The following is a 12387-nucleotide window of genomic DNA, read 5'->3' on the forward strand; positions in this document are numbered from 1 at the left end:
ATACTACATATACTACATACACTACATACACTATGTACACTATGTATACTACATACACTACGTACACTACATACACTACATACACTATGTATACTACTTACACTACATACACTACGTACACTATGTATACTACATACACTACATACACTACGTACACTACGTACACTACACACACTACATACACTACGTACACTATGTATACTACATACAATACGTACACTACATACACTATGTACACTATGTATACTACATACACTACGTACACTACGTACACTATGTATACTACATACACTACATACACTACGTACACTATGTATACTACATACACTACATACACTACGTACACTATGTATACTACATACACTACGTACACTACATACACTATGTACACTATGTATACTACATACACTACATACACTACGTACACTATGTATACTACATACACTACATACACTACGTACACTACACACACTACGTACACTACGTACACTATGTATACTACATACACTACATACACTACGTACACTACGTACACTATGTATACTACATACACTACATACACTACGTACACTACGTACACTACGTACACTATGTATACTACATACACTACATACACTACGTACACTACGTACACTACGTACACTATGTATACTACATACACTACGTACACTACATACACTACGTACACTACGGACACTACATACACTACGTGCACTACATACACTACATACACTACATACACTATGTATACTACATACACTACGTACACTATGTACACTATGTACCCTACATACACTACATACACTACGTACACTACGTACACTACACACACTACATACACTACGTACACTACATGCACTACGTACACTACATACACTATGTACACTACGTACACTACATACACTACGTACACTACATACACTACGTACACTACATACACTACGGACACTACATACACTACGGACACTACATACACTATGTACACTAAATACACTATGTATACTACATACACAACGTACACTATGTACCCTACATACACTACATACACTACATACACTACGTACACTACACACACTACATACACTACGTACACTACGTACACTACATGCACTACGTACACTACATACACTATGTACACTACATACACTATGTACACTACACACACTACATACACTACGTACACTACATACACTACATACACTACGTACACTACATACACTACATACACTACGTACACAAAATACAATATGTACACTACGTACACTATGTATACTACATACACTATGTATACTACATACACAACGTACACTACATACACTATGTATACTACATACACTATGTATACTACATACACAACGTACACTACATACACTATGTATACTACATACACTACGTACACTACATACACTACATACAAAATACAATATGTACACTACGTACACTATTTATACTACATACACTATGTATACTACATACACAACGTACACTACATACACTATGTATACTACGTACACTATGTATACTACATACACTACGTACACTACATACACTACATACACTACGTACACTACATGCACTACATATACTACATACACTACGTACACTACATACACTACATACACTCCATACACTACATACACTATGTACACTACATACACTACGGACACTACATACACTACGTACAATATGTACACTACATACACTACGTACACACATGAAACACCTGAAAAGAAAAACACAATCCTTTCCCAACACACTGGAACACAGCTTCTTTCCAGATGTCATGAGCAGACATAATACTACACAGCCTATCAGTTAAATATGTATTACATGTATGTCTCACAATTGTTTCAAAACACCTGTTTCTCAATATTATACAGTCCGACCTTTGTTTAATCCCAATTTACACTGACAAAAAAATATGATTCCATATTTTTGCCTGTCTCTGTTTAGCCAATTAGCCAATGTGTCAAAGGTTAATTTGATAATTGAACACATACCAGCGGAGGTTGCTGAGGGGAGGACGGCTCATAAAAATGGCTGGAATGGCTGGAACGGAGTAAATGGAATGCCATTAAACAAATGGAAACCATGTGTTTGATATATTTGATTTGATACCATTCCACATATTCCGCTCCTGCCACTACCACACACACACACACACACACACACACACACACACACACACACACACACACACACACACACACACACACACACACACACACACACACACACACACACACACACACACACACAAACAGAAAATCACAGACCCACAGACACACACACAGAAATTCACAGACACACAGACTCACAAACACACACACACACACATACACAATTCTGCCATTAGTCAAACACAGCTGGAGAGCGTGGTAAGTAGTCCCCCCCTCACTCATTCATACACAGCAGGAGACAGTTCACTGAGTTTAGAGATCCGATGCGATAAAGGAGAGGTCAGAGGTCACTCAGCAGGAGACAGTTCACAGAGTTTAGAGATCAGATGAGATAAAGGAGCGGTCAGAGGTCACCCAGCAGGAGAGTTCACAGAGTTTAGAGAACAGATGAGATAAAGGAGCGGTCAGAGGTCACCCAGCAGGAGAGTTCACAGAGTTTAGAGAACAGATGAGATAAAGGAGCGGTCAGAGGTCACCCAGCAGGAGAGTTCACAGAGTTTAGAGATCAGATGAGATAAAGGAGCGGTCAGAGGTCACCCAGCAGGAGAGTTCACAGAGTTTAGAGAACAGATGAGATAAAGGAGAGGATGGTCACGTCATTGCTATGTTCTACTTCATCACTGCTGTCATCTCCCTTTCCCTCCTTCTCTTATTTATATCTCAGTAGACATTCCTCCTTCTCTATCCTATAGTTCTTCTCTCTGAGCCCAGCTCTCTATGTAACACCTGAAATATGTATCTGTCCCCTTCCCTCTCTAATGTGTCAACATTCACACTAGGATCAGGCTGATCCCTCTCTAATGTGTCTACATTCACACTAGGATCAGGCGGATCCCTCTCTAATGTGTCTACATTCACACTAGGATCAGGCGGATCCCTCTCTAATGTGTCAACATTCACACTAGGATCAGGCTGATCCCTCTCTAATGTGTCTACATTCACACTAGGATCAGGCGGATCCCTCTCTAATGTGTCTACATTCACACTAGGATCAGGCTGATCCCTCTCTAATGTGTCAACATTCACACTAGGATCAGGCTGATCCCTCTCTAATGTGTCTACATTCACACTAGGATCAGGTGGATCCCTCTCTAATGTGTCAACATTCACACTAGGATCAGGCTGATCCCTCTCTGATGTGTCTACATTCACACTAGGATCAGGCGGATCCCTCTCTAATGTGTCTACATTCACACTAGTATCAGGCTGATCCCTCTCTAGTGTGTCAACATTCACACTAGGATCAGGCGGATCCCTCTCTAATGTGTCTACATTCACACTAGGATCAGGCTGATCCCTCTCTAATGTGTCAACATTCACACTAGGATCAGGCGGATCCCTCTCTAATGTGTTAACATTCACACTAGGATCAGGCTGATCCCTCTCTAATGTGTCTACATTCACACTAGGATCAGGCTGATCCCTCTCTAATGTGTCTACATTCACACTAGGATCAGGCTGATCCCTCTCTAATGTGTCAACATTCACACTAGGATCAGGCTGATCCCTCTCTAATGTGTCTACATTCACACTAGTATCAGGCTGCTCCCTCTCTAATGTGTCTACATTCACACTAGTATCAGGCTGCTCCCTCTCTAATGTGTCTACATTCACACTAGTATCAGGCTGCTCCCTCTCTAATGTGTCTACATTCACACTAGGATCAGGCTGCTCCCTCTCTAATGTGTCTATATTCACACTAGGATCAGGCTGCTCCCTCTCTAATGTGTCTACATTTATTCACTGATTCCATAATCCTCAACTCATCATTCCATTCCAGAATGACTAACTGATGGTTTTGGGGTTAGATTTCCCTGTAGTCTAGCTCTGGTTGGCTGGAGCCATATTCAGGCCAATAGGAGATTAGATTAGACCACATGTGCGTCTCTCTCTCTCTCCCCGAGGTCCAGACCGACCATAATCCAAAGAGAGAAACATGGTGAATAGAGGAAATAAATCAACACAGATTATTACTATAGTCTGTAATCCCACGGAGGTATTATGTAAGGTGCTGATAGTAGTTGTGTTTGCTCATGTGATGTTGTGTTTGTCTCGCTGCTGTTAACCTGCTGAGGTCTCATAGTCACAGCTTGATATATTTCATTTAATTTAAACCAGAATCAAAGTGTGCAAAACACACACATGATGTAGTTTTAACTTTCAAAACTGTCAGAATGTGAGAGAATAATACAGTTTTTGATAGAAAGAGTGAAGATAGATAGACATGAGAGAAAGAGTGAGGGGTGAAGATAGATAGACATGAGAGAAAGAGTGAGGGGTGAAGATAGATGAGAGAAAGAGTGAGGGGTGAAGATAGATAGACATGAGAGAAAGAGTGAGGGGTGAAGATAGATGAGAGAAAGAGTGAGGGGTGAAGATAGATAGACATGAGAGAAAGAGTGAGGGGTGAAGATAGATGAGAGAAAGAGTGAGGGGTGAAGATAGATAGACATGAATAATTGCATTTCACAACCACATTAGTGCCAGAGAGATAATGAGAGAAAGGGGGAGAAAAGCATAGAGAGGAAGAGAGACTATAATAGGGGACGGGACCGAAGCTGTTTGTTCGTTAGTTAACATTAAGATCTAACAACAAGAATGAGGTTGTTAACCATCTGTTCATAATGATAAACCCATTAATCAAACTACCTGGCTGTCATCAGGGAACACGGCGCAGCTAAGCGTTCAGGAGCTAGATATGTCAACTTCATATCAACACCTCAATCAAGCCTAATTAACGATACGCTCAGCTCAAACAGCCTAGAACAAGTAGCAGCAGCAGCATGAGCTCAGTCGATCCTACATAACCTGAAACAACAATCAAATCTCTCCTCATTTCTCCCCATCTCTCTCTCTCTCTCTCTCTCTCTCTCTCTCTCTCTCTCTCTCTCTCTCTCTCTCTCTCTCTCTCGCGCTCTCTCTCACCCTCCATCGCTCAGACAAACATAATGCACAGAATACCCAAGACCATTACCTTTATTCTCTGAGGATGACAGACAGATGGAGGCCTAGACATAGACACAAACAACAATACACACATGCTATTGTTCTTTTGTGAATGAAGGCTAAGTGAATATGAATTTGTAAATGATGTTATTATGTGTAAGTACAATATGATTTCTTTATTAGAGCATGTTAGCCATCATACAGATGCAGTGTTTAATCTATGAGAATGATATGCAGTATCTATGAGAGGTATTTCTATGTTGGTTATTCCTTCACAGCGTGTGGGAAGTTGACGGGCATCAGTGATCCTGTCACCATCAAGACGTCTGGATCCCGGTTCGGATCCTGGATGACTGACCCTGCGGCACCAGAAGGAGATACCAGGGTATACACACACACACACACACACACACACACACACACACACACACACACACATTTCAGCCGTCCATGAACATGGAGAAAATACAATTACCCCTCTTTAACACCTCGGTATCGTCTAAAGCCCAGCTACATTAAGGATAATTATTTCCTTACCTTGGTAGCGTCTAAAGCCCAGCTACATTAAGGTAATTATTTCCTTACCTTGGTATCGTCTAAAGCCCAGCTACATTAAGGTAATTATTTCCTTACCTTGGTAGCGTCTAAAGCCCAGCTACATTAAGGTAATGATTTACTGACCTCGGTATCGTCTAAAGCCCAGCTACATTAAGGTAATGATTTACTGAGCTCGGTAGCGTCTAAAGCCCAGCTACATTAAGGTAATGATTTCCTGACCTCGGTATCGTCTAAAGCCCAGCTACATTAAGGTAATGATTTACTGAGCTCGGTAGCGTCTAAAGCCCAGCTACATTAAGATAATTATTTCCTGAGCTCGGTAGTGTCTAAAGCCCAGCTACATTAAGGTAATTATCTCCTTACCTTGGTAGCGTCTAAAGCCCAGCTACATTAAGGTAATGATTTCCTTTCCTTGGTAGCGTCTAAAGCCCAGCTACATTAAGGTAATGATTTCCTGACCTTGGCACTGTGTTTTACGGCGGTAGCTACTGGAAGATCACACTAAGTGTTTTACATTATACTCATTGTCTGTATCCCAAATGGCACCCTATTCATATATAGAGCATTACTTTTGACCATGGCCCATAGGGCTCAGATCAAAATTGCCTTTTGGAATGGACACTATATTCCTCAGATGACATGACTAATTGTACTCAGTTGAAGAGGCCAGGCTGTTAAGATTCCTGACACACCCATAATAGAGTTGCCTCTTCAGAATCTGACCTTAATAGAAGCTTTGATGTCTGTCTGTCCGTCCGTCCGTCTGTCCGTCCGTCCGTCCGTCCGTCTGTCTGTCTGTCTGTCTGTCTGTCCGTCTGTCCGTCTGTCTGTCTGTCCGTCCATCCATCTGTCTGTCTGTCTGTCCGTCCGTCTGTCCGTCCGTCCGTCCGTTCCGTTCCTTCTACTAAACGGCCATGTCTGAGTTAGCTCTCCTGGGCTGGGCATCTGTTGGAGGAATAGACAGACAAAGCTTTTATTACTAAAACACATTAAAATGCAAATGCAGAGAATAAATGCATGGTTTACACCCGAGCCCTGACAGCAAGGTCGTTAATGAAGGGATGGTGTCAGCCAAGATGTTTATTTGTCAGCCAAAATGTTTATATGACTTTAAAATGTACACATGGATCTGTATGCAGATCTGGGGTTTAGAGGTTATAGTACAAATACATAAAGCACACGCAAACATAAACATACATGACCGTCATAGTCATAATATCATCTGTACATCGAAGGAAAACTGCACATGTTACATATGTGGGTCTCTCTGGTGTTGCTCTATACTTCTGGTTTCTCTGTGTAACGTTGGACCATGCTGCTTGTGAGATACAAGGTAGTGTGAGAGTGTCTGAGAGTGTACAGTAAGGCAAGATAATCATTTAAAGGCAAGGTAGCTAAGCTGGATGGTCAAATATGTGCTATGCATGTGTGCCATGTATCCATGAGACCATGTGTAATGTGTTCTAATGGTACCAGGAAGACAGATAAATATAGGTTGTATTTACAATGTTGTTTGTGCTCCACTTGTTGCCCTTTTCTCATGGCAACGGGCCACAAATCTTGCTGTTGTGATTGCAAACAGAGGTATTTCGCTTAACAGATATGGGAGTTTATCAATGTTTAATTTTATATGTATCTCATATATTTGTCAGGAGGTTAGGAAGTGTAGCTCAGTTTCCACCTCATTTTGTGGGCAGTGTGCACATGGCGAGAGCCTCTCTCAATAGCAAGGCTATGCTCACTGAGTCTGTACATAGTCAAGGATTTTCTTAACTTGGGGTCAGTCACGGTGGTCAGTTATTCTGCCACGGTGTACTCTCTGTTTAGGGCCAGATAGGATTATTGTTTGCTCTGTTTCTTGGTTGATTCTTTCCAGTGTCATATAGTTCTTTTTTTGCTTTCTCATAATTTGGTTAGGACTGGGGCTCGGGGGGGTCTGTTTGTGTGGGTCTCTCTCTCTCTCTCTCTCTCTGTAAGAGGAGAACATTAAAGGTTGGTGATGGTGTTTCCTGGACCCTTAAGGCCCTTACATCCGGGCTCTCAAAGATCCATTAGCTAATCAGATTGTCAGGAGGGGGAATGGGAAAGTTGAGGTGTGTCAGAACTTGGAGGGTTGGAAGAAGAGGGGATGGAGCAAATGGGGCATCAGGTAGCCTAGGGGTTAGCGCATTGGACTTGTAACCAAAAGGTTGCAAGATCAAATCCCTGAGCTGACAATGTAAAACATCTGTCTTTCTGCCCCAGAACAAGGCACTTAACCCACTGTTCTTAGGCCGTCTATGAAAATAAGATTTTTTTCTTAACTGACTTGCCGAGTTAAAAAAACAATGAGGAAATGGTCTAGGCAGCCTTTTATCCGGGATGATCCACATTATCCCTGTGGGGCTGGGCCCCGGCCTGCCTCCACCTGCAGTTGCCTGTCATTCCTGACTGTTTGTATTCTGAAGCAGAAGGCAGGAGCACTGCTCCCTGCTCTGCTCCGAGTCAAGCATCCCATTTAATTAGGCTTTCTGTTGACAGCGTGATTTGATTTACAGTGTGAAATGATGCGTGATCCACATGTATATAGCGCCCATCTACATAATGGTGCATTGAGGAGTTTGATAGGAGGGTTTTAACATGACTGTAGGGTGTGTTTTATCTTGTTTGTATTATAAAGTTGCTACTGACTATAAGTTAATATTTACTCTCTCCTCTCTACTCGTCTGTATCTCCGTCTGTTAGGTGTGGTACATGGACGGTTACCACAACAACCGCTTCGTGCGGGAGTACAAGTCCATGGCGGACTTCATGACGACGGACAACTTCACGTCTCACCGCCTCCCCCACCCGTGGTCCGGGACTGGTCAGGTGGTCTACAACGGCTCCATTTACTTCAACAAATTCCAGAGCCACATCATTATCAAGTTTGACTTCAAGACCTCCGCCATTAGCAAGTCACGCCAGCTGGACAACGCCGGCTACAACAACATGTATCACTATGCCTGGGGCGGCCACTCCGACATCGACCTCATGGTGGACGAGGGTGGGCTCTGGGCTGTCTATGCCACCAATCAGAACGCTGGAAACATCGTCATCAGCAAGCTCAACCCCAGCACGCTTCAGATCATCAAGAGCTGGACCACCAACCACCCCAAGAGGAGCGCTGGCGAAGCCTTCATGATCTGTGGTACTCTCTATGTTACCAACGGTTACTCTGGAGGGACCAAGGTATACTACGCCTACAGCACTAACTCCTCCACGTACGAGTACATAGACATCGCCTTCCAGAACAAGTACTCCCATATCTCCATGCTTGACTACAACCCTCGGGACCGTGCGCTCTACGCATGGAACAATGGACACCAGGTTCTGTACAATGTCACACTGTTCCATGTCATCAGCTCACAGGAATTGTAACCATGGAGACTATTTACAATATACTATATAGAGAATAGAGAGAGAGAGATCATCCTATATTTGAATATTTGAATATACTGTATATCTATAAGAGAAAGACTGTATGGAAAGAGCAGCATATGTAGTATGTAATATCATAAGACTGTCTTTAGAGAGATTACATCAACCATGACTGGAACTACAACGTGAATTAATGTGCACATCGATTGAAATTAAAAAGAGAACTGTTTACTAAAAAGGAAGGGAACATGATACATCTAGAGTTCAAAACTATATATTGGACTGAAAATAACAGATGCCAAAAAAATATCACGCCTTTCTTTTTTAAATAATGTCTAGTAACTATCATGGAAGATTGTCTCTGCGGCTCTGGGTCTGTCTCTGGAAGTACTGTCAGGAAGTACCTCCCTTCTCTCTCCTGGACTTTACTCTATGGGGATCATTGGGGTCCTAGCAAAGGACTATGGGATTGGTTATAAACTGTTTGCCAACCAGGACCCCCCATTGGCCCCCGGACAGAGAGAGGGAGAACCTTGCCCTTTGGACAGATAAGGGGTAAAATTGGGAGAACTGGGACATTATTTGGAGAATGGTGGGGTGAACCAGCATATGGTGTGCAGAAGACCACAGAGCCTACAACCACCGTCTGTCACACACACACACACACACATTCTATCCCTTTTATCCCTTCAGTAGCAAATAAAGAAGTCTGTAAACAAGTTAACAACAACATCATCAACATCCATGAGAAGACCTGGGCCTGTGTTCACAAAGTGTCTCAGAGTAGGAATACCGATTTAGGATCAGGTTCCCCCTCTTATTCATTATGATTTAAAGGGCAAGTCGGATCCGAGATCAGCACTCTTACCCTGAGACGATTTTTGAATACGCTCCCTGAAGGCACTGACTGTTGGGGCACACTGTTGTACTGTACAAGAAGTAGGTCGGAATTCAATCAAAGCTGTGTAGTAGCGCGCTTGACGTTTTAAAGGGAATTTCCAATTGAGTCAATATCAGCAGCGTTTTCAGTGAATGCAATCTCTGCAAACGCGGGAACATTGGCTTTAAAAGCCGTGTTGTCAACTGCGCCACAGCGTGCCTCTTGGATTGAATCCCGGCCAAAGACTTTCCTGTTGTTTGTGACTCTGTGTAAAACAGCCTTGATTTGCATGAGTGTTTTTTACCATTCTGGTCTGCTACCTTCTGAATGTCTTTTTGCTATATGATGCTGTACCTATAAAAGAGAGGGATGTGGGGGGGTTGGTTGCAAAAATGTTTGCTTTTTCACTTGTTTGTTTTTAGAACGTTTATTTTTGCAGTCGGAGGCTTTTTTAATGTTCTTGTATCACCCCCTTGCTGTTGGCACCGGCTTTGCTTCTCTGTCTATGTTTAGTTGGACCGTGTGGGAGGAACCTCATATGAGGAATCTCATATCCAGCTCATTTCTTTCAGAAGAATACAGAACAATATAATATATCAAGTAATGTATCCTGGAGACCTGGGTTCAGTCCTACGGCTCTTCTCTCTTCAACTGAATTATCATCACCCTATTCTGTTAACTAAAGTATGCCTTTTAGTCGAGGGTAATGCTGTTAAATGTATCTCCCCCTCCCACTCAGCTAGCAAAGGATAATGCTGTTTAAATGTTTTTTAAAAACTTGCAGAGGACAATGGCTTTTCACTCTTTTTGTGCTTTTGCTGGATGTGTGTTGTACCTGAGATGAGATAGTTAATGATTTGTGTCAATAAACAGAGAATCTTTGTTCTAATCTCATTCCTAGCGCAGCTTGAATTATTGATCGTCATGGAGCAACAAAGGGGCAGTTAAAGAGCCCCACGGGGCTCTACAGTAGAACCACAGGTTGCAGACCCCTGGTTATGGTAACAGTGCATGTGTCTGTCAGGATCAGGCTGTTGTGTGTGTCTTTGTTTGTTTGTGTGCTTGACTGACCATAATACCACATCATGGGTATTACTAAGAATAATACTGAGAGGTCATGTCTTTTCATGAGTTCATTCTGCTTCAGATCAAACAGAGAGAGAGAGAGAGAGAGAGAGAGAGAGAGAGAGAGAGAGAGATTGCCTCGTGTTGATAGCTCCCTGGATATACATTGCCTCGTGTTGATAGCTCCCTGGATATACATTGCCTCGTGTTGATAGCTCCCTGGATATACATTGCCTCGTGTTGATAACTCCCTGGATATACATTGCCTCGTGTTGATAGCTCCCTGGATATACATTGCCTCGTGTTGATAGCTCCCTGGATATACATTGCCTCGTGTTGATAGCTCCCTGGATATACATTGCCTCATGTTGATAGCTCCCTGGATATACATTACCTCCTGTTGATAGCTCCCTGGATATACATTACCTCCTGTTGATAGCTCCCTGGATATACATTACCTCGTGTTGATAGCTCCCTGGATATACATTACCTCCTGTTGATAGCTCCCTGGATATACATTACCTCGTGTTGATAGCTCCCTGGATATACATTACCTCGTGTTGATAACTCCCTGGATATACATTGCCTCGTGTTGATAGCTCCCTGGATATACATTACCTCCTGTTGATAGCTCCCTGGATATACATTGCCTCGTGTTGATAACTCCCTGGATATACATTGCCTCGTGTTGATAGCTCCCTGGATATACATTACCTCGTGTTGATAGCTCCCTGGATATACATTACCGCGTGTTGATAGCTCCCTGGATATACATTACCTCCTGTTGATGGCTCCCTGGATATACATTACCTCCTGTTGATAGCTCCCTGGATATACATTACCTCCTGTTGATAGCTCCCTGGATATACATTACCTCCTGTTGATGGCTCCCTGGATATACATTACCTCCTGTTGATAGCTCCCTGGATATACATTACCTCGTGTTGATAGCTCCCTGGATATACATTACCTCCTGTTGATAGCTCCCTGGATATACATTACCTCGTGTTGATAGCTCCCTGGATATACATTACCTCGTGTTGATAACTCCCTGGATATACATTGCCTCGTGTTGATAGCTCCCTGGATATACATTACCTCATGTAGTTAACTCCCTGGATATACATTGCCTCGTGTTGATAGCTCCCTGGATATACATTGCCTCATGTTGATAGCTCCCTGGATATACATTGCCTAGTGTTGATAGCTCCCTGGATATACATTGCCTCATGTTGATAGCTCCCTGGATATACATTGCCTCGTGTTGATAGCTCCCTGGATATACATTGCCTCGTGTTGATAACTCCCTGGATATACATTGCCTCGTGTTGATAGCTCCCTGGATATACATTGCCTCGT

At 42.7% G+C, this 12387-nt stretch overlaps 1 protein-coding gene across 2 annotated transcripts in view; it reads left to right on the top strand.

Moving 5' to 3' along the window:
• LOC109867871 (noelin) overlaps positions 1 to 10857 on the top strand; it is a 29761-nt gene extending 18904 nt beyond the window's left edge. For both annotated transcript variants that reach the window (XM_031803087.1, XM_031803086.1), the window contains exons 5-6: positions 5405 to 5511; positions 8409 to 10857. In XM_031803087.1, coding sequence (XP_031658947.1) covers positions 5405 to 5511; positions 8409 to 9083 — 782 coding nt within the window. In that variant the 3' untranslated portion in view covers positions 9084 to 10857. The remainder of the gene's footprint in view (positions 1 to 5404; positions 5512 to 8408) is intronic.
• The last annotated feature ends 1530 nt before the right edge of the window (positions 10858 to 12387 follow it).

Source organism: Oncorhynchus kisutch, linkage group LG23 (assembly GCF_002021735.2).
Source record: "Oncorhynchus kisutch isolate 150728-3 linkage group LG23, Okis_V2, whole genome shotgun sequence".
Taxonomy (NCBI): domain Eukaryota; kingdom Metazoa; phylum Chordata; class Actinopteri; order Salmoniformes; family Salmonidae; genus Oncorhynchus; species Oncorhynchus kisutch.